Genomic DNA, 21,429 nt, shown 5'->3' on the forward strand with positions numbered 1-21,429 from the left:
CTCGAACGAACCCGAGAGATCGCGAAATTGCGCTGCCGCCGCTCCGTCATCGTGACGTCGTTCCTTCACCATCATTTTTGATCGGCTTAAATCACATTCAAATCTAAGTTGGAAGCAGAAGTCGCTACGACCCGATCCCTGGGGACGGCTGTTGGGTCCCCACTGCTCCTGGCAGCACTACGGCCTCCCGTCCAGCAGACACCATCATAGCATGACAGTTAGTTCTGTTGTGACTGATGATGATGATGATGATGATGATGATGATGAAACCAAACAGCAGAAAGAGTTTATTTACAGTTCATGATGGTGCATTTCCACCTTCTTCTTGATGGGAGTACAAGCGGATCAGTTGACCCCTCCTGGTTTCCAGGGCTGCATCAGATGTATCAGATGTGATCAGTTTGGTAAAATCTTTCTTTTTTTTTTTTTTAATATCCAATCAAGGCAGATCTTCTTGCTTCGGTAACGCTTCACTTATCAGCTTGTGAGCCATCGTCACAGGAGCCTGGCCACTCCTCTCAGATCACCCAAACCAGCAAATAGTGGACGGTAGCTTGTTTTTTTGTCCTACTCTGAACAGATCGAATCATCTAATGACCCCTCAGGTTGTCGTCGTGAGGACGATTCATCTCCGTTTTGGTGTAGCGCAAAAAAAACAGGTGCTAAAAGCATCTATGGAATCCATCCCAGTCAATAGCTAACGTGCTCAGCTCTCTTTGGTTGCCATGGCTACCTCTCACACCCAGTGACTCATTCCTGACGTCGGCTGACTGACTGGCTGCCAGTCTGTGTGTTGAATCACAACCTCCCTTTGAAACACACGCGCGCACACACACACACACACACACACCTCCCTCTTGTCGGAGTCAGCTGTTATTCATAGTTGTGTTCAGTCACCATGTCATTATAGACGCCGCCGGTTCTTGAGCTGAGACAAACAAGGATAATCTTTTAACTGGTTCTCTGGAGCACTGCTCATCAGCCTACGCACCAACGTTTAATAACTTCCTATCGAATGTTGGAAATGTTCACCAACACTTTTTATTTTCCTTTAAATTTGAGCTGCTGAGGGTCACGAACGAGTCCCCCACTTTACAGTCAGGAGTCGGAGCTGAACAGATGTTAGAATGCTAGCAAGGCTAAATGTTAGCAGGAAGTAGCATGTAGCTCAGACACATATCTCTCTCTCTCTCACACACACACACACACACACATTCTCTCTCTCTCACACACACACACACACACACACACACACACATTCTCTCTCTCAAGAAGACAGTGATTTACATGTTTTGGACTGCATGACCTTCACTAGTTCCTGGTTTATTCACTGTACGTTACTGCTTTGTTCATTTATATTCGTCTTGTTAACTATTTAACCAGTCGATACACTTTGCAGAAATCACATCAAAGTGGTGTTTTGTCAGTTTGTTTTATTGCATTATGAGTAAAAAAAAAAAAAAAAAAAAAAAAGACATTCCTGAGTCTGTTTGATATCTGACAAAGAACCAATTTGGGAGAACCAAATGCTGAGCGTTTGTTCCCCGTGTGGTGAAACAAAAAATACAACAGAGGTCGAGCGAAGGTGCCGTGGGTCCTTCAAAGGCAGGGATCACTTGTACAAGTGTCACTTTGACTGCGATGAAAGCAAAACGGAGCGGAAACATTTTGGTGGACGTGTACAAACTGAGAAAAGCTGAGAATCACAGGCTTCTTCTACGCTTCGCATCTTAATTCCTTAAAACGTGTTTTGCAGGAGAAAATATTTGCTGCAGCGTTCAGGTCACTTTCTTGAAGAGTCTCTGGTCACCAACTACACACTCAGCGCGCACACACACGGCGGTGACAACAGCCTTGGCCGTGTCAGGTAGATCTATATTTATCATCAGTGAGAAAGTTGGAGCGGTTTGCTGAAGCCTCTGCTGCTCGCACGCACCTCCCTGAAATGTAACTCCACTCAGCAGCAACGCCGCTGGTGGTGGCTCGTCCACTCGATAGCATCACCTTCCCTGGAGCTGATGCCTGTAGAGAGCAGCCTTCAGGGGGCTTCGTCAGCTCTGACCCCCCCTCAACACTTCCGGGATCAGGAGATTTACTCACTTGGACGCCAAAACAGTAATCAAAGAGCTGTCCAGTCTATCCAGCCTGGCGTGGACGTGCTCTCATTGTCGGTCTTCATCATGCTAAATTAAACTGGGTAAGCTTGAAGTACAGTAAACCCCCCCCCCACACACACACACACACACACACACCACCACCACCACCACATTACTTATAGCTTAATTTCTGGATTTCTATATGGACTCTTTATTACGTCAACTATTGAGCCATAGTCGGCCAATAGTGTTGTTTTTACATAACTTCAGGCGGCACAGTGGTGCAGTGGTGATCCGTCCAGGGTGAACCCCGCCTCTCACCTGAAAGCTGCAGGATGGATGGATGGATGGATGAATGGATGGGACATAACATCAGAGTACAACAACTTGATGAAACAAGTCTGCCCTGAGCTGTATTTGCTTCTGTTTCAAAAACAAAAGGACTGCATCTCCATAGTAACCAAGTCAGGCTCATTCTTTCATGTTGTGCTGTTTAAGACCAGGAACCTCTCACCTGGGGAGGCCTGCCTCACATGTTGAGTACCTCCACTGGAGGGTAATGACACAGGCAGCAGTGTGTGAATGAGGGGCTGTGAAGGTTTTACGGTGTCAGAACTGGAAGTACTTGTTTGGAAACTAATTTACGTCCCCATAGGGGAAACGTGCACGCACCTCCATGTACATTTGTTTGTCCTTTTAAAATTATTTTACAAAAAGCTCTGCATTTGAAAAAATGCCTGGCAACATTGTGATTTTTATTTGAACAACCTGATGAACATAGGGACAGCGTGTCGGAGATCACGAATGCGCCCCCCCCTCTGGCTTTGCCCCGTCTTGTCTCCATATCTGAACGCGACCTTCTGACCCGGTACCAGCATCGCGTCAACAGGCCTCTTTGTGGGAGGATCAGCATCTTTGCTCTCATCAACAAGTTACAGAATTGAACCTCTACTGGTATTTTTGTAGTTGCTGGTATTTATTTCTAACCTTGCTTGTAAAGTAGCACCAACATTGACCCCCCCCCCCCCCCCCACAGGCCGTCTTTAATTCAATCAAACACTTCAGTGTGTGTCTGCTTTGAGTTTGAATGCGCGGGAGATAAGGTGAGTAGAAAACAGCATGACACACATCTGGCTGAGCTTTGCCTGAATGCAAATCTGACTGGGACTGAGACGGCCTCGTCTGGATGGCGAGCCGGCCGGGGTTGTGCCCTGGGGTGAGTTTCTGGAGCTTCGTCCTCACTTGATTTCAAAACATCCGTCCACATTTGGTGTTACAATGTGTCTTGGATGGTCGGATCCCAAGTAAGCGGCTCAATTTCAAATGTGATCCGCCACCTGGACAACATGTGATCCAGGAGATCTTGTTGATGCAGCCTTGGACACACAGTGAAAAGCATAAGCATCTCCATCAAGGATGAAACAGGAAAAATCAGGACCTGCTGGTTTTCCTTGTGTCCGCTTGCTGGAAACAACTTGGCAAAAGACTGATGTGAATTCTGTTACTGGACTGAACGCAAGTGGTCAGCCAGGGTGACTCCGGAGCCGTGTATCGGACACAGGCGTCAGCAGCAGTGCATCTCACTGTCCTCCTGTGTTCTGATCGCTCAACACACTGGTTAAAACCAGGCATAGACAGGGTTAAAATGAGTATGTCATGAAAACAACTGTGTGTGTGTGTGTGTGTGTGTGTGTGTGTGTGTGTGTGTGTGTGTGTGTGTGTGTGGAGGGGGGGGGGGTCAGAGCGATTCTTTCCCACCCCATCAACCCTTCACCGTTATTTCATAAATGCTGTGTTTGAACTAACGGCTGTTTCTGACCGTGTTCGAGCACCATCACGGTCATCTCCGCATTGACGTTCCTAGCTGTCAGGACCGACCGGAACCACATTGAGACGCACCATCCGGTGACGTTTGATGAAGCAATGTGTGTGATTTGCGGGGTTTACATCGAGGAGGGTCAAGGGAAATCAGGCCGCCCCCCATTCGGTATAAAACCACCCAGGCCATCACGGCTCTTCCTCTTTCTGTTAGCTGGCAAGGGGCAGCAGCTTTGGCCGTGAAACCCTGAAACACCGGTAAGTCGTGCTCCATCCTTCCGTTAGGCGATCAGACAGAACGGCCTTTAATCTCTGGTGGTTAACAATCTATACCACGGCACTGGCCGTCCCTTTTTAGGATTTAATACTTTAAATATTGAACTTTGCCCCTCTTGTTATGTAATACTCGAGAATAACCTGTGGATTTAAAACATTTTATTCAACCACGGCTGGTGATTCTGATTCTACCGTTGCCTCAGGCCTTGGCCTCCGTCAATCGTAATATTTTACAAGCCCGGATGTGTTTCACGCGACAGCGGTAATGAGGGAGGACAGAGCCCGGGGCTGAGGGAACAAAGGGGGCTGGGGAAATTGAGCCTCCGAGGATGCGGAGTGGCATCCCTCCCTCCCGAACTACCGGACCGTCATTCGGCTACATACCTGAACAAGCTTAAACAAAACGACTTCAGAACTATTCTCGGTGTCTTACATGACGTGGCCCCGCGGTATGTAACACGTGTCTCTGCCTCGCCTGTGGCCCGGTGAGGCCTAGTAGCAGCTGCCGCATGTAGCGGCTTAAAAGTAGTAACCGCTGCGTAACTACCATGAAAGGCGGTATCCCGTCTCAGTGCCCGGCGTTTTTAAATTAAAATATTACTGAATGTGCCCATGATGGGGAGAACAGTTGTGTGTATCACTTTTAATGTCACCCCTCACGACGTCTCGGTATGAAACTGAATGCTATCTAGTGGGTAATCATTAGCTAAGCTAATTAGTCCAGGCTAGAAAAGCAAATAAATTTAATGTGTTTTTTTATTTTGTACGACAGAACATACAACAATGGGAAAGGAAAAGATCCACATAAACATCGTGGTCATTGGCCATGTCGACTCCGGCAAGTCCACCTCCACCGGCCACTTGATCTACAAGTGCGGAGGAATCGACAAGAGAACCATCGAGAAGTTCGAGAAGGAAGCCGCCGAGGTGAGTGATCCGATCTGAGCTCTGTTAACCGTTAGCAGCCATTCCAAGATGGCGGCGCCAGCGTGCCTACCGCGAGCCCTGCTACCCGGCACTAGGGTGTAACCGTGTGCGCGCGCGCGGGGTGGGGCTTACCGCGAGAAGCAGATGGTGACGGTGCACTTTATTATTCAGAGCCTGGAGAAGGAAAATGCACTTAATCACTTTTTATATATTTTTTTTTCACTTTTTTGACACATGTACATGTATTTTGGTTGAAATGTAACATTCCCAGTATCATTTAATATGGATTTGCTAAAAAAAAGTTGTCCTATTATGGGTACCACTCTGCTTCTGGCTGTCTCAGATCTGGATTCATGAATCTCAAAATTGCGTCTTAGATGGGCAAGGGCTCCTTCAAGTACGCCTGGGTGCTGGACAAGCTGAAGGCCGAGCGTGAGCGTGGTATCACCATTGACATCGCTCTGTGGAAGTTTGAGACCAGCAAGTACTACGTGACCATCATCGATGCTCCTGGACACAGGGATTTCATCAAGAACATGATCACCGGTACCTCTCAGGTAATCTTGCTGCTTCAGTGTACATCTGAAGCTGAGATGATTCAGCTGTCAGTGGGGTTTTTTATTTAATCCAAGCTACTGTCATTCCAGGCTGACTGCGCTGTGCTGATCGTCGCTGCTGGTGTTGGTGAGTTCGAGGCTGGTATCTCCAAGAACGGCCAGACCCGCGAGCACGCCCTGCTGGCCTTCACCCTCGGTGTGAAGCAGCTCATCGTTGGCGTCAACAAGATGGACTCCACCGAGCCCCCTTACAGCCAGGCCCGTTTTGAAGAAATCACTAAGGAAGTGAGCACCTACATCAAGAAGATCGGCTACAACCCAGCTGCCGTCGCCTTCGTCCCAATCTCCGGTTGGCACGGAGACAACATGCTGGAAACCAGTGAAAAGGTAAGAACACATCACCTGCATGTGTCTCTGTCTAATCTGCCTGGTTGAGGTATCGATGTTAACCTTGAATGTGTTTGTAGATGAGTTGGTTCAAGGGATGGAAGATCGAGCGCAAGGAGGGCAACGCCAGTGGAACCACCCTGCTGGAGGCTCTGGATGCCATCCTGCCCCCCTCTCGCCCCACTGAGAAGCCCCTCCGTCTGCCCCTGCAGGATGTCTACAAAATTGGAGGTAAATGTTTTATGGACATACACACTAAGAAAACTGATAGCTATGTATTGTGAGTATTCAAGGTCATCTGCTCTAAGGTATTGGAACTGTCCCCGTCGGCCGTGTGGAGACTGGTGTCCTGAAGCCTGGTATGGTTGTCACCTTCGCTCCCTGCAACCTGACCACCGAGGTGAAGTCTGTGGAGATGCACCACGAGTCTCTGCCTGAGGCTGTCCCTGGTGACAACGTGGGCTTCAACGTCAAGAACGTGTCCGTCAAGGAAATCCGTCGTGGATATGTGGCTGGCGACAGCAAGAATGACCCACCAAAGGCTGCTGATAGCTTCAACGCTCAGGTTGGTATTGTGAACACAAATTGTGATTGAACATTGAAAAAAAAAGATTGTTCAGGTTGGAGTTAATGTCCTTGCTGACTGTCCAAACAGGTCATCATCCTGAACCACCCTGGCCAGATCAACGAGGGCTATGCCCCCGTGCTGGACTGCCACACCGCTCACATTGCCTGCAAGTTCAAGGAGCTCATCGAGAAGATTGACCGTCGTTCTGGCAAGAAGCTTGAGGACAACCCCAAGTTCGTCAAGTCTGGAGATGCAGCCATTGTCAAGCTGATTCCACAGAAGCCCATGGTTGTGGAACCCTTCTCAAACTACCCTCCCCTTGGTAAGATTTTCTTCACTGATTTCCATGTGGTAGATCGGTATTATGATCAGCGCCAAATGTTAAAATTGACTTCTGTTCCCGTCCCAGGTCGTTTCGCTGTGCGTGACATGAGGCAGACGGTGGCTGTCGGTGTCATCAAGCAAGTTGAAACCAAGGAAGTAAGCGGAAAGACAACCAAGGCTGCAGAGAAGGCCCAGAAGAAGAAATGAATGGACGTAGAGGACATCGAACAACGAGACGTGTGCCGGCAGCAGCGGGCCACCCCATCCCCTCGATCTTCTCCCCACCCTGGATCATCTTTTCTGAGGCAGAGCTCTCTACTCAAGGACTGGCTTATGCTGATTAAAACCCATCGCAAAAGTTTTCGCAGGAAAAAAGAACAATGTGGCATTGTCACTTACCTGAATCACATGACAGTGCCTCTTCTCAGTTAAGTTTAAGTTGGAAATGGTTTAGAACTGTATCTTTGACGTTAAAATGCCACAATTGATTGGAAAGAAAGCTGCTGGTAACTAATAAAATAAATGTCTTTGAAAAAATCGACACAGCTCGTCTCATCCCTCAAATTTTTTTGATTCTTTTCTAGTTTGTCAGATGTAGGAAACCACTGTCCTGCGGCGTGGCCGTCGTTAAATTCTGTCGGGGAGGAACGAGTCCTCCAATAACTGGTTCTGCAGTCCTAGCCAATAATGCTTACATTCCTGTCTGACAGCAACTGGAGCTTGAAACCGCCCTCCTACTTCCCAGGCTGGGTATAAAACCCCAGCGCACCTTTGTCTCAGCCCTTTGTTTTTCCTCACCCCAACCAACCAGGGACTCCTTGGTAGCTGCTGAGCTCAGGTGAGTCTTAAAAAAAACAAAACAAAACAAAACCTTAGTTGTTGCTGGACTCAGACATGAGAACGAAGGACAGAAGAGCTTTGAGAATGTACCATGGGCTTGAGAAAAACTGACGCTTTCCAGACTGCTACATACAACCCGTGCAAGCTAATTACCAGAAAAATTGAAACTCAAATTGAACTGACTGATTTCCCCCTTCCATTCGTTTTCGTCTCTTCTTCGTGAACTTGTGTTCTGTCAGCCCAGAGCTGCCAATCATGCGTCGGGAGCGCGCTCGCTTGAGAACATGGCGGCCCTGCACTCGCGCCGCAATATGGAGGCCCGACGAGCCGGCGGCGGAGCACATGGCGCGTGACTCACCGGTGCCGCGGACGAGCACCGAGGACGTCACACGCACGTTTTTTTTTCTTGATTAAACGTCTTAAGTTGAGACTCATTACACCAGTAGCGACGGAAAAAAACGTTTTGAAGAACTGCGTTGACAGTTTTGGTCGATCTGATTCAGTAACCGTTAGCTAACGCTCGTGAGCGAGTTGTGAAATGGCAAGTGATGCCACATCGCGGTGAGACGTGACTGCGCCGAGCCAGAGCGGTGTTGTGTGTGTAATTACCGTGTGAAACAATTTGATCCTGTGTAAACACCTACATACACTGTTGTTTGTAACCAGTCCATCGAAATGGGAAAGGAAAAGACCCACATAAACATCGTGGTTATTGGCCATGTCGACTCCGGCAAGTCCACCACCACCGGCCACTTGATCTACAAGTGCGGAGGAATCGACAAGAGAACCATCGAGAAATTTGAGAAGGAGGCTGCCGAGGTTGGTATTTGAATAAATCGGGTATCGACTTGGGTTTCAAACCATCCACACCGTGTTTCTTGTCACGGAGGGAAGTAGTTGAAGTGACTCATGAGACGGACGGGTGTGGCGGTGGAACTAGTCCCTGATACATGTTGGTTCGTACTGCCCCCTGCCGTTCAAACATGTGTACTCTTTATAAAGTACATACCCAGTGCTCTTCTCGAGTGAGCTTCATCGTAACAGTAACTTTTACACGTTACCAACTTGTGACAGATGTCTGCCGTGAAAAGAGCCATATGGAGTAAATCACCAAATTTGTTTTAAAAATCAACACTCATTCTGTAATGAACGCATCACTGTAATAATATATTAAAATTGTGTAATGGACAACTATGATTCCTTATGACTTACACCGTCTGTTTTTTGGAAAAATGGGAAATAAATCCGAGAACTTTTTTTTTTTTTTTAAAGCCATAGGATGTGTCACACAGCAGGACTGATCCAAGTCAAATTGGAGATTGAACTGAATCAGTAACATCTGCCAGATTAAAGTTGCGATTGGCATTAAATCGCTGTGAAGACACTCGGGGTAAACTGTCTCTGCAGCTTAGAGCTGAAGACTGAGCTTCCATCCCTGCGATTAGCATCACATAAAATGCAGGGCCGGGTGGCATAACTTAGGTTAATTCCTTTGAGTGTTCAAGTGTCAAACACTAAACTGACACCGATTGATATGTTTGTTGTTTTTAAATATATCTTTAGATTAATTATCCATCGTCGTCTTCCGCTTATTCCTGAGTAGTAAGGGTCGTGGGGGGTGGAGCCTATCCCAGCATCTACAGGCGAGAGGCGGGTTCACCCTGGACAGGTCGCCAGTCCATCGCAGGGCCAACACATAGAGACAGACAACCATTCACACTCACAGCCACACCTACGGTCAATTTAGAGTATCAATCAGCCTCGTCCCCTCTTGATGTCTTTGGACTGTGGGAGGAAGCTGGAGTACCAGAGAGAACCCACGCAGGAACAGGGAGAACATGGAGACTCACACAGAAAGACCCTGTGATGGAGCCGGGACTCGAACCTGGAACCTTCTTGGTGTGAGGCCACAGTGCTGACCACTGCACCACCGTGCAGCCCCTAGATTAATTATCTAAATCTTTATTCATTTGTTAAGAAACACTGATCCACTGGACATTATTTTGCAAAATAAAAGACTGGGTTTAAGTCCGTTTAACCCAAAATGACTGTCAGGGTTTTTGTTGTTGTTGTTTTTAAAGATGTGAGATCATATTTTTTGAGCCCGGTGGATGAACTGAAGCTCTGTCATTGCTCCTACTCAGCTACCACGGTGAAACCTGAAGAGAGTGCAGTTACCCACCAGGTGTGTCAGGATGTGCTGTTTACAGCGGTCACCCATTTAAAAACCGTGTGATCCTCCAAGGGTAGTTGGTGGTACTTCTAGGAAGGTCACGAGCCTGCAGGCCTCTTTATCTGTAGCTTCTCTTCATTCAGCTTATTCCTTGTGAATAGATGGGCAAGGGCTCCTTCAAGTACGCCTGGGTGCTGGACAAGCTGAAGGCCGAGCGTGAGCGTGGTATCACCATTGACATCGCTCTGTGGAAGTTTGAGACCAGCAAGTACTACGTGACCATCATCGATGCTCCTGGACACAGGGATTTCATCAAGAACATGATCACCGGTACCTCTCAGGTAATCTTGCTGCTTCAGTGTACATCTGAAGCTGAGATGTTTCAGCTGTCAGTGGGGTTTTTTATTTAATCCAAGCTACTGTCATTCCAGGCTGACTGCGCTGTGCTGATCGTTGCTGCTGGTGTTGGTGAGTTCGAGGCTGGTATCTCCAAGAACGGCCAGACCCGCGAGCACGCCCTGCTGGCCTTCACCCTCGGTGTGAAGCAGCTCATCGTTGGCGTCAACAAGATGGACTCCACCGAGCCCCCTTACAGCCAGACCCGTTTTGAAGAAATCACTAAGGAAGTGAGCATCTACATCAAGAAGATCGGCTACAACCCAGCTGCCGTCGCCTTCGTCCCAATCTCCGGTTGGCACGGAGACAACATGCTGGAAACCAGTGTCAAGGTAAGAACACATCACCTGCATGTGTCTCTGTCTAATCTGCCTGGTTGAGGTATCGATGTTAACCTTGAATGTGTTTGTAGATGAGTTGGTTCAAGGGATGGAAGATCGAGCGCAAGGAGAGCAATGCCAGTGGAACCACCCTGTTCGACGCTCTGGATGCCATCCAGCCCCCCACTCGCCCCACTGAGAAGCCCCTCCGTCTGCCCCTGCAGGATGTCTACAAAATTGGAGGTAAATGTTTTATGGACATACACACTAAGAAAACTGATAGCTATGTATTGTGAGTATTCAAGGTCATCTGCTCTAAGGTATTGGAACTGTCCCCGTCGGCCGTGTGGAGACTGGTGTCCTGAAGCCTGGTATGGTTGTCACCTTCGCTCCCTGCAACCTGACCACCGAGGTGAAGTCTGTGGAGATGCACCACGAGTCTCTGCCTGAGGCTGTCCCCGGTGACAACGTGGGCTTCAACGTCAAGAACGTGTCCATCAAGGAAATCCGTCGTGGATATGTGGCTGGCGACAGCAAGAATGACCCACCGAAGGCTGCTGATAGCTTCAAAGCTCAGGTGAGTCAGAGGAAAAAACAGACTTGACACAGAGAACGAAAGACAAAGGCTTTTTGCTCGGCATGTCGATAGCTGGATCTAGTTTGTCACGGATTTAAAGAGTAAGTTACATTTTCTTTTTGTGGTAAAAGCCTATCCCTTTGAACCGAAGTGAAGTCCTGTCAAACACAGCTCAGGACCTCAGTCTGACCACTCAGTCTGCTGCGCTCTTCTCTTGTAGAAGACAACACTGTAATCTTCTTCTCCATCTCCGCTGGTCTCATCCTACACAGGTCATCATCCTGAACCACCCTGGCCAGATCAACGAGGGCTATGCCCCCGTGCTGGACTGCCACACCGCTCACATTGCCTGCAAGTTCAAGGAGCTCATCGAGAAGATTGACCGTCGTTCTGGCAAGAAGCTTGAGGACAACCCCCAGTTTGTCAAGTCTGGAGATGCAGCCATTGTCAAGCTGACTCCATCTAAACCCATGGTTGTGGAAGCCTTTTCCGACTTTGCCGCGCTGGGTGAGTGAAACGCTGTTTGTCGTCTTTTTTTTAATGGCAGATAAAATCTGTAAATGAGGTTTCATTTTCAATCAGATGGCTGCTGCTCCCCAGTCTGCTCTTGTACATCTGAATGCCGCTGAGCTCATGACTGAGGTCATCTGACCCACAGTTCTGCTGCTGGTCGTCTCTCTGATAAACCACTCTTTGTTATGGTTAATAAGAATCAATGTCATCAAGATTCATAGGTGGGGCACTGCAGGCTTCACTTTACCTTCTGCTCGTCCAGCTGATGAAAGTCTTCATAGATGGAAGTCTGCAGACATGTCTTTAGTCGAGCTTGGATTCACTGACGTCTCCGGCACCTTGCCTCGTGAAGCGGGGCGGTGATTATCCTGCAAAGACTTTGCACAAGATTAAACGCACAAAAATGTTACAGAGAGACAACAGAAACATCGAGGAGAGGGAGGGTCAGAAAACCTAGCAGTCTTATTTCAAGCCACCTTAATGAAATCATGAACATTTCACAATTTAGTAAAGAGAGAGATCCTGGTGTAATATGACTACATAAAATTTAGAGCAAATGTATTAAAAGATGTACACAAGAACAACAAAAGTATAAAATAACAACAATATGTCAGGAAAAAGGAACAATACAGATAGAATCAAGTAACAAGTCCAAATCCAAAATCATCCTTTCCTTTCGAGGCAGCAGGGTTTGTGAGAGTTCTGCACGGCCGGGTTGAGAGCATGTCAGCTGCGGCCATGGATGTTCAAAGCCCAGCGCACTTCCTGTGTATTCTTACGTTGTTACGCCTCCATCCTGGCGCTGACGATCGCATCACCAAATCCCATTAGCAGCGGATCTGAGAGGCAGCCCAGTCCCCTTCATATTATTACACCGTAACAACGCTCCTTTCAGAACAACCTCGCCAGACAAATCACAGACACACATTTGAAAGCTGGGCTCTAAATTGTCAGCTACTGGTCCTTCCAGGACTCGGCTCCCTCTCAGTCGCAGTCCGTGATCCAGAATACAGCAACATGTGCTAACACGACTTCAGTCTTTGCTTGTTTTCTGATAAAGACAAATGCCAACATGACACAACAGTACCACTCAGGTAGTCAAAGTATGTATTTCTGATAAATCACCGAAGCTCCTCCCTGACTCTTGAATCCTCATCTCGTCCTCCCAGGTCGCTTCGCTGTGCGTGACATGAGGCAGACCGTGGCTGTCGGTGTCATCAAGAGCGTTGAAAAGAGCGCTATGGGAAGCGGAAAGGTCACCAAGGCTGCACAGAAGGCACAGAAGAAATGAATTGTCATGCAGGGTGCCCAACAACATGTCATGCCTCAGCAGCTGCAGTGGGCTGCCCCATCCCCTTGTCTCTCCTGCCACTCAGCACCGTCATCTCTGAGGCAGAGCTCTCTACTCAAGGACTGGCTTATGCTGATTAAAACCCATCGCAAAAGTTTCCGCAGGAAAGGAGGGCCTTTTGGGAAAACTGTGATGAGATTAAGCTGAAACCGAAACAATAAAAATCTTAAACATTGCCAAAGTGAAGCACTTCCTTCCTTGTGTTTTTGTGATTGCAGCAGAAAACATAAACACATCAACATGCCGCCTCAACTCAGTCACTCTTAAGAAACACATTTCTAACTTCCTCTGTAGATGAGAAAATGGTTCACCAGGTTTTCCATGAACAGATTTTTGAGATTTACTTGTCATGAATTCAAAAGACACTGTTCCAATTGACCAATCCAGGTACATAAAGGTAACTGTGACATGCGTTCATTGGTGTAATGTGTGTGTGTGTGTGTGTGTGTGTGTGTGTGTGAGGCCCTCAAATGTCACGCTCAACATGAAGGAGGAGGTATTAAGGTCATCACATTTTTTACCTACAATAAGAGTGCCACATGCGTGGATGGCGGCCTGAAAACTTCAGCATATGATTAAGATGAAAATGTGCGAACAAGACAGCCCTGGTGTTGCCAGGCAACATCTCTGGTAGATCATTCAGTAACCATGACAACATTCTGGTCCCCTTATCTAGTTTCTGATGAAGTTAGTCATCTCACTCCAGTGTTCTGTGGAGGGGAGGTTGTCGTCTTGTCAGATGCTGATGATGCTGTTTCTGCTTGTGTGCAGCCTCCACTGAGGGACATATTAATGAGCTGATTCATTTTATATAAATACAAATATACTATATATGTGGCACTCCTACTCTCTTGAATAGGTGAGCAATTTATGCAACTTTCTGTTATTACACAATAGCTGGACATCACCTCATTGTGACGCCATAACTAATCTTCTTATCTCATGATGATGAAATGATAACCTGTTAAAGTGGGTTAATATGGCATTAAACTACGCCCTTTCTTCTACTTGTTCCTCTACTTCTATACAGTGGTTAAACTATAATAACCCGAAAACTTATATCAGGAATTTCCCTTAACAACAGTGCTAGCAAACCTGTACTCTGCTACAGTACCACTTTGGCTTGGCTAAGTCTGCAAGCTACCGTGAAGTGTTTTTGTCTCTATCTTCTGGCAGTGACAATTATTACAACTGTTGATGCACGTTTACATCATCGGCGCTCCACCTTTAGCTTACCCAGTTGTGTTAAATTGTGAACTAATAGTTGTGAGTATAACACATCCCCCATAAAATGGTTAAATCCCCTGTCATAGTTTGACCCATTTGGTCTGATAACTTTTGTAAAGTCAAAAAGAACCATCCATCCATCCATTTTCTACCCCTCATCCTGTTAAGGGTGGGGGTGGAGCCTTCAGGTGAGAGGCGGGGTTCACCCTGGACAGGTCACCTGTCCATGGCAGGGCCAACACATAGAGACAGACAACCATTGGCTCTCCCAGCCACGCCTACGGTCAATTTAGAGTCTGGATTAACCTGGTCCCTCTTGATGTCTTTGGACTGTGGAGGAAGCTGGAGTACCAGAGAGAACCCAGCAGGAACAGGGAGAACATGGAGACTCACCCAGAAAGACCCCGTGCTGCAGCCGGGGCTCCACCCACAACCTTCTTGATGGGAGGCGGCAGCGCTGACCACTGCTCCACCGTGCCGCCGTCAAGAAGAACTACAAGATTAAATCATTTAAATCCAAGTTAGCAGAGGGCTAACCGAAAACAGACACCTTCCAGCCGGGCAGCACCAGAATGCACAGTTTACACTGGGGAGTTTGTCGCACTCCCATTACACTGAGTGTGCTGTGTCCATCCACATGCGACAAATAAAGTTCTTGAATCTTGAAAAAAAAAAAGTTGCCACAAACACAAACTCCATGTGCTGTGAAAATGGCAATGAGGTTCATGAATTGGAAGTGAGAGCGATTCACTTACATCAAAACATTGAGCACTATACATAAAGCTTTTGTTGATCAAAAGTTACAGAGATGATTCCAAGTTCAAACTCCACACTGCTCTGAAAAATTGTTCAACTAATTTGTTCATTCATCCAATCTGTCACATATATGCCATAAACATTCGTGACCTGGAACACTGATGTTGGCCAAACGAACAAATTGCCTGCCAGGCGACAGTCATGTGGTGTCAGAGAGGTCATACAGTCAGGTGACGCTGGGTGAGAGGCGGGGTAAACCCTGACCTGGTGGTCATTCTGTTGCAGGGAGTGAGAAATGTAAGTATGAACATCATATTGTTTGCTGACATAAATACAATGCACCACTGCTCCATATGTGGGCTTGCACAACAACCCTGTACAAGAATTTTGCAACAGTGTCATCACTAATTCTCACTTACATGCGAAAGTGTCATCATGAATGAAAACAGAATGTTTGGAAAATTCATAGCTGGCACCCTATAGTTTGACAAGAAATCAAATGTCTATGAAACAACTGAACAAGATACCACTGAGAGTGATACAAATATAAACGTTAATGATAACTTAGACCTTTCAACAGATCAGACTCATAAAATATGTAAATACTTTTTAAATACAGAGTGTGGAAAGGCATATAATGTGTTATATGTATTTATTTTTTAAAATTTAATTATCTATTTCCAATAACTACGTGATTAGTTTGACGTTCATGCACAAAGCGGAACCTTCGCAGTGTTCCACGATGTCCGGGCATATTTGCAGTGAACACATTGTTATAAATTTGGTCCGCCGGAAGCGTAACGTCCTCTTCTAGTGATCCAACATGGCGGTGAGTCTTACCTCACATCATACGGCGTATTGTAAAGGCAATGCAGGGGTTGAAATCCACAATCATCGGCTCTTCGGGACATCTTTCACGGCTGTTTCCCTCACATGGGCTTAGACACACTTACGGAGGATTGAACGAATGTCGCATTTCCTCAATATTTTCCACGGAAGTCCCATAAACGTAGAAACCGAGTAATGCTAACAAGCTAGTTGCCGGAAAGCACATTCCCCACAATACTCGGAACTAAGTGCGGTCAATGAAGATGACATTTCAGTGATTTCATGACAATTTATCATCCCAGGGAGCGCGTTGGTTGTCGGTAGTTTTGTGTAGTTCGGAGGTTCTGGTTTAACTCCCCGGCTCGTATTCTCTCCAGGTAAAGCTAGCTGTTGGGATATGTACGGACATGTTCCTGGTCGGACATGTGACGATTCAAGAATGTTAGATGTTACATTTTAGGACACAGAGCTAATAAAACGCGAATTGAATTAAAAGATGGATGACGTTAATACCCAGGCTGCTTGCTTGTGAGAAGCTATTAGCATGTTAACGTCTCAGTGGATAAGCAGCAGATAATGGCGCTCCATTTGGGTGCTGGGTTGTCGGGCCTGTTGTTGCTACTCTGCCAGGCGGGTCATTGAACCATTTGAATTTCTTTCCTCAGGACCAGGGTGAGAAGAAGGAGAACCCCATGAGAGAGCTGCGAATCCGCAAGCTCTGCCTGAACATCTGTGTGGGTGAGAGTGGAGACAGGCTGACGCGTGCAGCCAAGGTGCTGGAGCAGCTCACCGGACAGACCCCTGTCTTCTCCAAGGGTGAGTGTTGGTGTGTGGAGGAGAGACGAGGCATTTGAGGCCCATCCTGTTTGGAAGCACACCCAAAAAATCATTGCGTCACATTAAACGAGGGCTGTAAAGTCCCGAAAAAGTCTTAATCTGCCAGAAAAAGCGTTCTTTTTGTTTAAGCTGACCCTGTTTAATAAATGACGTTTCCTCCGCCTGCAGCCCGCTACACTGTGAGATCTTTTGGCATCCGCAGAAATGAAAAGATTGCTGTCCACTGCACCGTCCGTGGAGCCAAAGCCGAGGAGATCCTGGAGAAGGGACTCAAGGTCAGTAGGTCAATGTTCCCTTGTATCACTGGAAATGTTAACATCGACAATATGCCATTCAAGAAGTTTCTCCCTGAATATTCCATTCATGTTTCAGAGCAGAATCAGAGATTCCTTGTGGAAACTGACCTTAAACCTTCCATGTTGTGTGGGTGGTGGTTTCTCACTCAAGCTACATCAAAACCAAAGCGGGGTCAAAGCAGTTTGTAGGGCTCAACAGTTGCGCCTCAAAGCAGTTTGACTGCTCTGTGTGTCTCAAAACTGCTGCTCGAGAGTTTGTCTGATTCAGCGAATAATGACTGGGAGTTGGGTGTTCGTCACTGAGCTTCGTGTTTCTCTCTCATGACCTTCACGGCTTGAGGACGTTTGGCTCATCAAGTTGTGGTGAAATTCCAAGCTGACGCAAGAGGAATTCTTTTGAGTTCTTATTCGCAGCCTTACTGAGTGTGATATTCCTGTTTGAGCCTTTTCATCTTGAAGTGGTTCGATAATGAAAGCTCTTTGGTTTGCTGTCGTGACCGTTCCCCCCGCCGCTCCCTCCAGGTGCGTGAGTACGAGTTGAGAAAGAACAACTTCTCTGATACCGGGAACTTTGGCTTTGGCATCCAGGAGCACATCGATCTGGGCATCAAGTACGACCCCAGCATCGGAATCTACGGGCTGGACTTCTACGTGGTAAGAGACCAAACGGCTTCAGCTGCTGCATTTGGGAAGTTGTGTGTGAGACTGTTTGTGTGTCTGCAGAGGAGATGAGAGACAGGCCGTGTTTCCACTGACTCACTTTGGCTTGAGTCGGTTTGGCCCCGTTTCCACCGGCCCCAACACGGTACTAACCATTACCATTTTGGTCCCTGCTCTGTTGGGGTTCCAAGCGAGCCGAGCGGGGACTAAAATGTGACGTAAACACGTAGCGGGGCGCTGGTTGGGTAACTCACCCGCTTGCGTCGTCTACTTCCTATCATCCTGGCCTCGTGGAATCCTGGTCATGGCTCGGTGAAGTCTCTTATTCCTTTCTTGGGGGTCCTGGTTCACCACTTGAAGCCTCGCCAGTCTGTCCTCCCTCACTTTTAGTTTAAGCAAAAACCACAGACCGAGCAAAAGGCGTCACGCCGCCTCCGTGTCCTCTTGCTGTTGTTGTGACACAAATCACATCGGGGAACTCCCGGCTGGTGAGCCCACCCACGCTGACGTGGTACCCAATGAGCCGGTGGAAACGCACCCAAAGTGAAGAGTCGCTTTCAGTTTTGAGATGCTTCGGTTTTGTTGTTTTTTTTGTATATTTATTTATTTTTGAATCACCTTGAAGAGCATCTTAGTTTGCCTCAAAGTCATGAAGCATAAAGGGAATGGGGGAAGAAGCTGAAGGAATGTAAGGCGCAAAGGTTTCCTCCAGAAATGTTTTTAGGCCCAGTGGCAGCGGCGCCGCAGGCTTTGGTGTGAGATGCAGGCTTTTCACTGCACTGGATCAGCTGCTGTCTTCCAGTGTTGGGATTATGCCTTGAAATTAAAATTGCCTCAAATTTCCGATGCCACACTGGGTGTGTGTGTGTGTGGGGGGGGGGGGGTGTCGATGATTTTGATTACCTGTGTTTATTTGCAGTTTGGAAAGGCCAGGATGAGGATGTGGTGCTAGTAGAAATTACAAAAAAAAAAAAAAAAACAAACCTTTGGCAGCGCAAACATACATTTCAATCCCAGTGTTTTAGAGATTGCCTGAATTATTTTATTACTATTTAATCCTCACCTCAACTCTCGGTTGAGGAAATGAGACCAACGGTGGAATCCTTGAGGCGCCACGTGTCGAGGATTAGACGATCAGTTTTATTAACGTGTGTGAACTAAAAGGAATGTTCTTATTGGTCGTTGGGTCACTGTTGTTGCTGAGTCTGAGTATTCATGAACCTGTCAATGTTGGGTGAACAACTCTTGATATCAGTATTAATGCTCAGATGTTGGATCAACTATTGGGTTCCTAAAGGCCGTTTGAGGAGGTAATAAAGGATTTAACCCTTCCTGCAATTGCGTTTTGTTGTTTTCAAACTTGGAATGTTTCTAATGAAGTCTTTAACTCTTTGGAGTGCAGAAACGACACTGGATTGTACACAAATCAGTTTTCCAGCATTCAGTTCATTGGCGAGGGAGCTTTCGTCTCAGTCGCTGAAACATTTACTGTTGGTATCAAGTGTTCTGACCCCCCCCCCGTCTTTGTGCAGGTTCTGGGCCGACCCGGCTTCAGCATCGCTGACAAGAAGCGGAAAAGAGGCCGCATCGGCTTCCGGCACCGCATCCGCAAAGAGGAAGCCATGCGCTGGTTCCAGCAGAAAGTGAGTGTTGGTAGCGTTGCTGCTGGATCTGTGAGTTTGTTCTGCAGCTGAAAGTCAGCTGACAGTTTTCTATGAGCACAACAACAACAACAAAACAAAAACAACGGGAGGAAAGAAACGGGGTAAACATTGGCAGGAAAATCTCTTGTTGGCGTGAAATGATGTGTACCAGGAGGAACGTCGCTCTTTAAAACAAACGAAGTTGAAGGAATTTCAGTGACGCGGCGTTGACGGACCTTGGTGGCCCAGTGACCCGGGGGCTGCTCAGACCTCTCCTGGTCCTCCGCGGCTCAGAATGAGATTGAACCTGTGGCCGTGTTACCTCCTCTTTTTTCTTTTTTTAAGGTTCTTTCACACTCAAACCTATGAACTTGTTTTCTTCTCTTTCAGTATGACGGCATCATCCTCCCCGGCAAGTAAAGGACCACCTTTCACTCTTTGTAACAAAGGAATAAAAAAATGAAAAAAAACAAACAAACAACCCCGTCTGTCATTTTGGATGAATTCCTGAGTATAAATACTTGTTTCAGAGCGTCGTCGGCTAGGAGGGCAATTTTAGAATAAGATCTTCCTCTGAGTGCGGGGGGGGGGGTGTCGTAAAACGTTTCAACTGATGCCAAAGTGAAAACCTGATTTGTGAGAAATCTCATTCTTCAAACACATGGATGAAATGTTTTCAGTACTTGGATACGTGGGTTTGGGAAAGTGGGAATGACAAATCAGCTCAAAATAAAAGGGGTTCATTTAAAGGTTTTTCTTTTTTTTTTTTTACATGTGTGATTTGGGAAGGTTTAGTTGAGGTGTGGGGACATCCCCTCGTAAATGAAAACTGGCCCATAATATGACATGAACATTTAAATAAGGGTTCTGGTGAGTTCCCTTTGATATACTCTTACGGTGTGTAAACTGAGAGTCATAACTATAAATTTGCAAAGTAAATGTCAGAACCGTCAAATCTGAAATGGCGATTAGAGAATATTGACAATTCTCGTCATACTTGACTTGGAAGCGGGTAACCGTCCTGCCAAGCGGTACTTTTACTTTGTTCTGCTTGGGAATGTCCCTTTTTTTTTTTTTTTAATCAGATCAAATAACCAATACTTTAAAAGAAAAAAAATTAGTTGGTGTGATTAAAAAATGAGGCTGCACGGTGGTGCAGTGGTCAGCGCTGTCGCCTCACAGCAAGAAGGTTCCGGGTTCGAGTCCCGGCTCCATCACAGGATCTTTCTGTGTGAGTCTCCATGTTCTCCCTGTTCCTGTGTGGGTTCTCTCTGGTACTCCGGCTTCCTCCCACAGTTCAAAGACATGCAATTGGGGACGAGGCTGATTTACTGTAGGTGTGAATGGTTGTTCGTCTCTCTATGTTGGCCCTGCGATGGACTGGCGACCTGTCCAGGGTGTACCCCGCCTCTTGCCCGTTGACGCTGGGATAGGCTCCAGCCCCCCCGCACGACCCTTAATGTAGGAATAAGTGGAAGATGACGATGGATGGATTAAAAATGACCCCATAACTATAGAATCGTGTATTTTATTTGTGACTAGTTAAGCAGAAACACTAATAAAAAAAAATTTTAAGTGCCTGTATATTAAATTTTATTACAGCTTCATGTATTTTCAAAGTACGAGTAACTGCTTCTCCATATTTCTGGACGATCCTAATTAGTCTTTCTTCTGCCGGGAAAAAAAGACAATTCTGAGCTTTTAGCAGCTCTACATGGAAATGGTTGGCAACGGTGTTAAATTGACACGGCTACATTGCAGCACTTAATCCTTGAAAAAGTAGAATTTTCTTCTTTTTTTAAAAATTTGAGCTTAGAATATATTAAACATGAGACATTGTGGGTTGATTGAAAATAAAGTATTGAGTTTTATCAGTAAAGGCAGAGGGATTTTTAGCCATTGAACAGTTGTCAAGTGTTCACTCACCATAAGCCTGGCTAACCCTAGCCAAGCTAAGCTAACGGTTGCTAGCTGCAAATATATATGAGAGAACTGCCAACTCTACCCTCTAATGCTCTAAACTCCCCTGTGTGTCTTACAGCTGTTGGACATAAAGTGA

At 46.7% G+C, this 21,429-nt stretch overlaps 3 protein-coding genes across 3 annotated transcripts; all 3 read left to right on the plus strand.

Moving 5' to 3' along the window:
• The first annotated feature begins 4,005 nt into the window (after window positions 1-4,005).
• LOC147240394 (elongation factor 1-alpha) lies at window positions 4,006-7,496 on the plus strand. The gene is made up of 8 exons (XM_086194145.1): window positions 4,006-4,172; window positions 4,963-5,117; window positions 5,495-5,674; window positions 5,765-6,061; window positions 6,142-6,292; window positions 6,370-6,626; window positions 6,717-6,951; window positions 7,039-7,496. Exons 2-8 carry the CDS (start codon window positions 4,974-4,976, stop codon window positions 7,158-7,160), a joined length of 1,386 nt encoding a protein of 461 aa, XP_086050271.1. The 5' UTR covers window positions 4,006-4,172; window positions 4,963-4,973; the 3' UTR covers window positions 7,161-7,496.
• A 132-nt stretch (window positions 7,497-7,628) lies between these two features.
• On the plus strand, window positions 7,629-13,312 carry LOC147240395 (elongation factor 1-alpha-like). The gene is made up of 8 exons (XM_086194146.1): window positions 7,629-7,791; window positions 8,460-8,612; window positions 10,128-10,307; window positions 10,398-10,694; window positions 10,775-10,925; window positions 11,003-11,259; window positions 11,532-11,766; window positions 12,942-13,312. The coding sequence occupies exons 2-8, from the start codon at window positions 8,469-8,471 to the stop codon at window positions 13,061-13,063; spliced, it is 1,386 nt and encodes a 461-aa protein (XP_086050272.1). The 5' UTR covers window positions 7,629-7,791; window positions 8,460-8,468; the 3' UTR covers window positions 13,064-13,312.
• A 2,520-nt stretch (window positions 13,313-15,832) lies between these two features.
• Window positions 15,833-19,918, plus strand: rpl11 (ribosomal protein L11). Its single transcript, XM_086192577.1, has 6 exons — window positions 15,833-15,935; window positions 16,600-16,750; window positions 16,940-17,046; window positions 17,590-17,721; window positions 19,260-19,370; window positions 19,761-19,918. The coding sequence occupies exons 1-6, from the start codon at window positions 15,930-15,932 to the stop codon at window positions 19,788-19,790; spliced, it is 537 nt and encodes a 178-aa protein (XP_086048703.1). The 5' UTR covers window positions 15,833-15,929; the 3' UTR covers window positions 19,791-19,918.
• The last annotated feature ends 1,511 nt before the right edge of the window (window positions 19,919-21,429 follow it).

Source organism: Aulostomus chinensis, chromosome 22, assembly GCF_037954235.1.
Source record: "Aulostomus chinensis isolate RoL2024-O1b breed Wild chromosome 22, RoL_Achi_v1.0, whole genome shotgun sequence".
NCBI lineage: Eukaryota > Metazoa > Chordata > Actinopteri > Syngnathiformes > Aulostomidae > Aulostomus > Aulostomus chinensis.

Coding starts and splice junctions, on each gene's coding strand:
- LOC147240394 (XM_086194145.1), top strand. CDS start 4,974: ATGGGAAAGGAAAAGATCCACATAAACATCGTGGTCATTGGCCATGTC. Junction 5,118..5,494: donor TCGAGAAGGAAGCCGCCGAG/GTGAGTGATCCG, acceptor ATTGCGTCTTAG/ATGGGCAAGGGCTCCTTCAA. Junction 5,675..5,764: donor TGATCACCGGTACCTCTCAG/GTAATCTTGCTG, acceptor CTGTCATTCCAG/GCTGACTGCGCTGTGCTGAT.
- LOC147240395 (XM_086194146.1), top strand. CDS start 8,469: ATGGGAAAGGAAAAGACCCACATAAACATCGTGGTTATTGGCCATGTC. Junction 10,926..11,002: donor GGATGTCTACAAAATTGGAG/GTAAATGTTTTA, acceptor ATCTGCTCTAAG/GTATTGGAACTGTCCCCGTC. Junction 11,260..11,531: donor CTGATAGCTTCAAAGCTCAG/GTGAGTCAGAGG, acceptor CATCCTACACAG/GTCATCATCCTGAACCACCC.
- rpl11 (XM_086192577.1), top strand. Junction 17,047..17,589: donor TCCTGGAGAAGGGACTCAAG/GTCAGTAGGTCA, acceptor CGCTCCCTCCAG/GTGCGTGAGTACGAGTTGAG. Junction 19,371..19,760: donor TGCGCTGGTTCCAGCAGAAA/GTGAGTGTTGGT, acceptor CTTCTCTTTCAG/TATGACGGCATCATCCTCCC.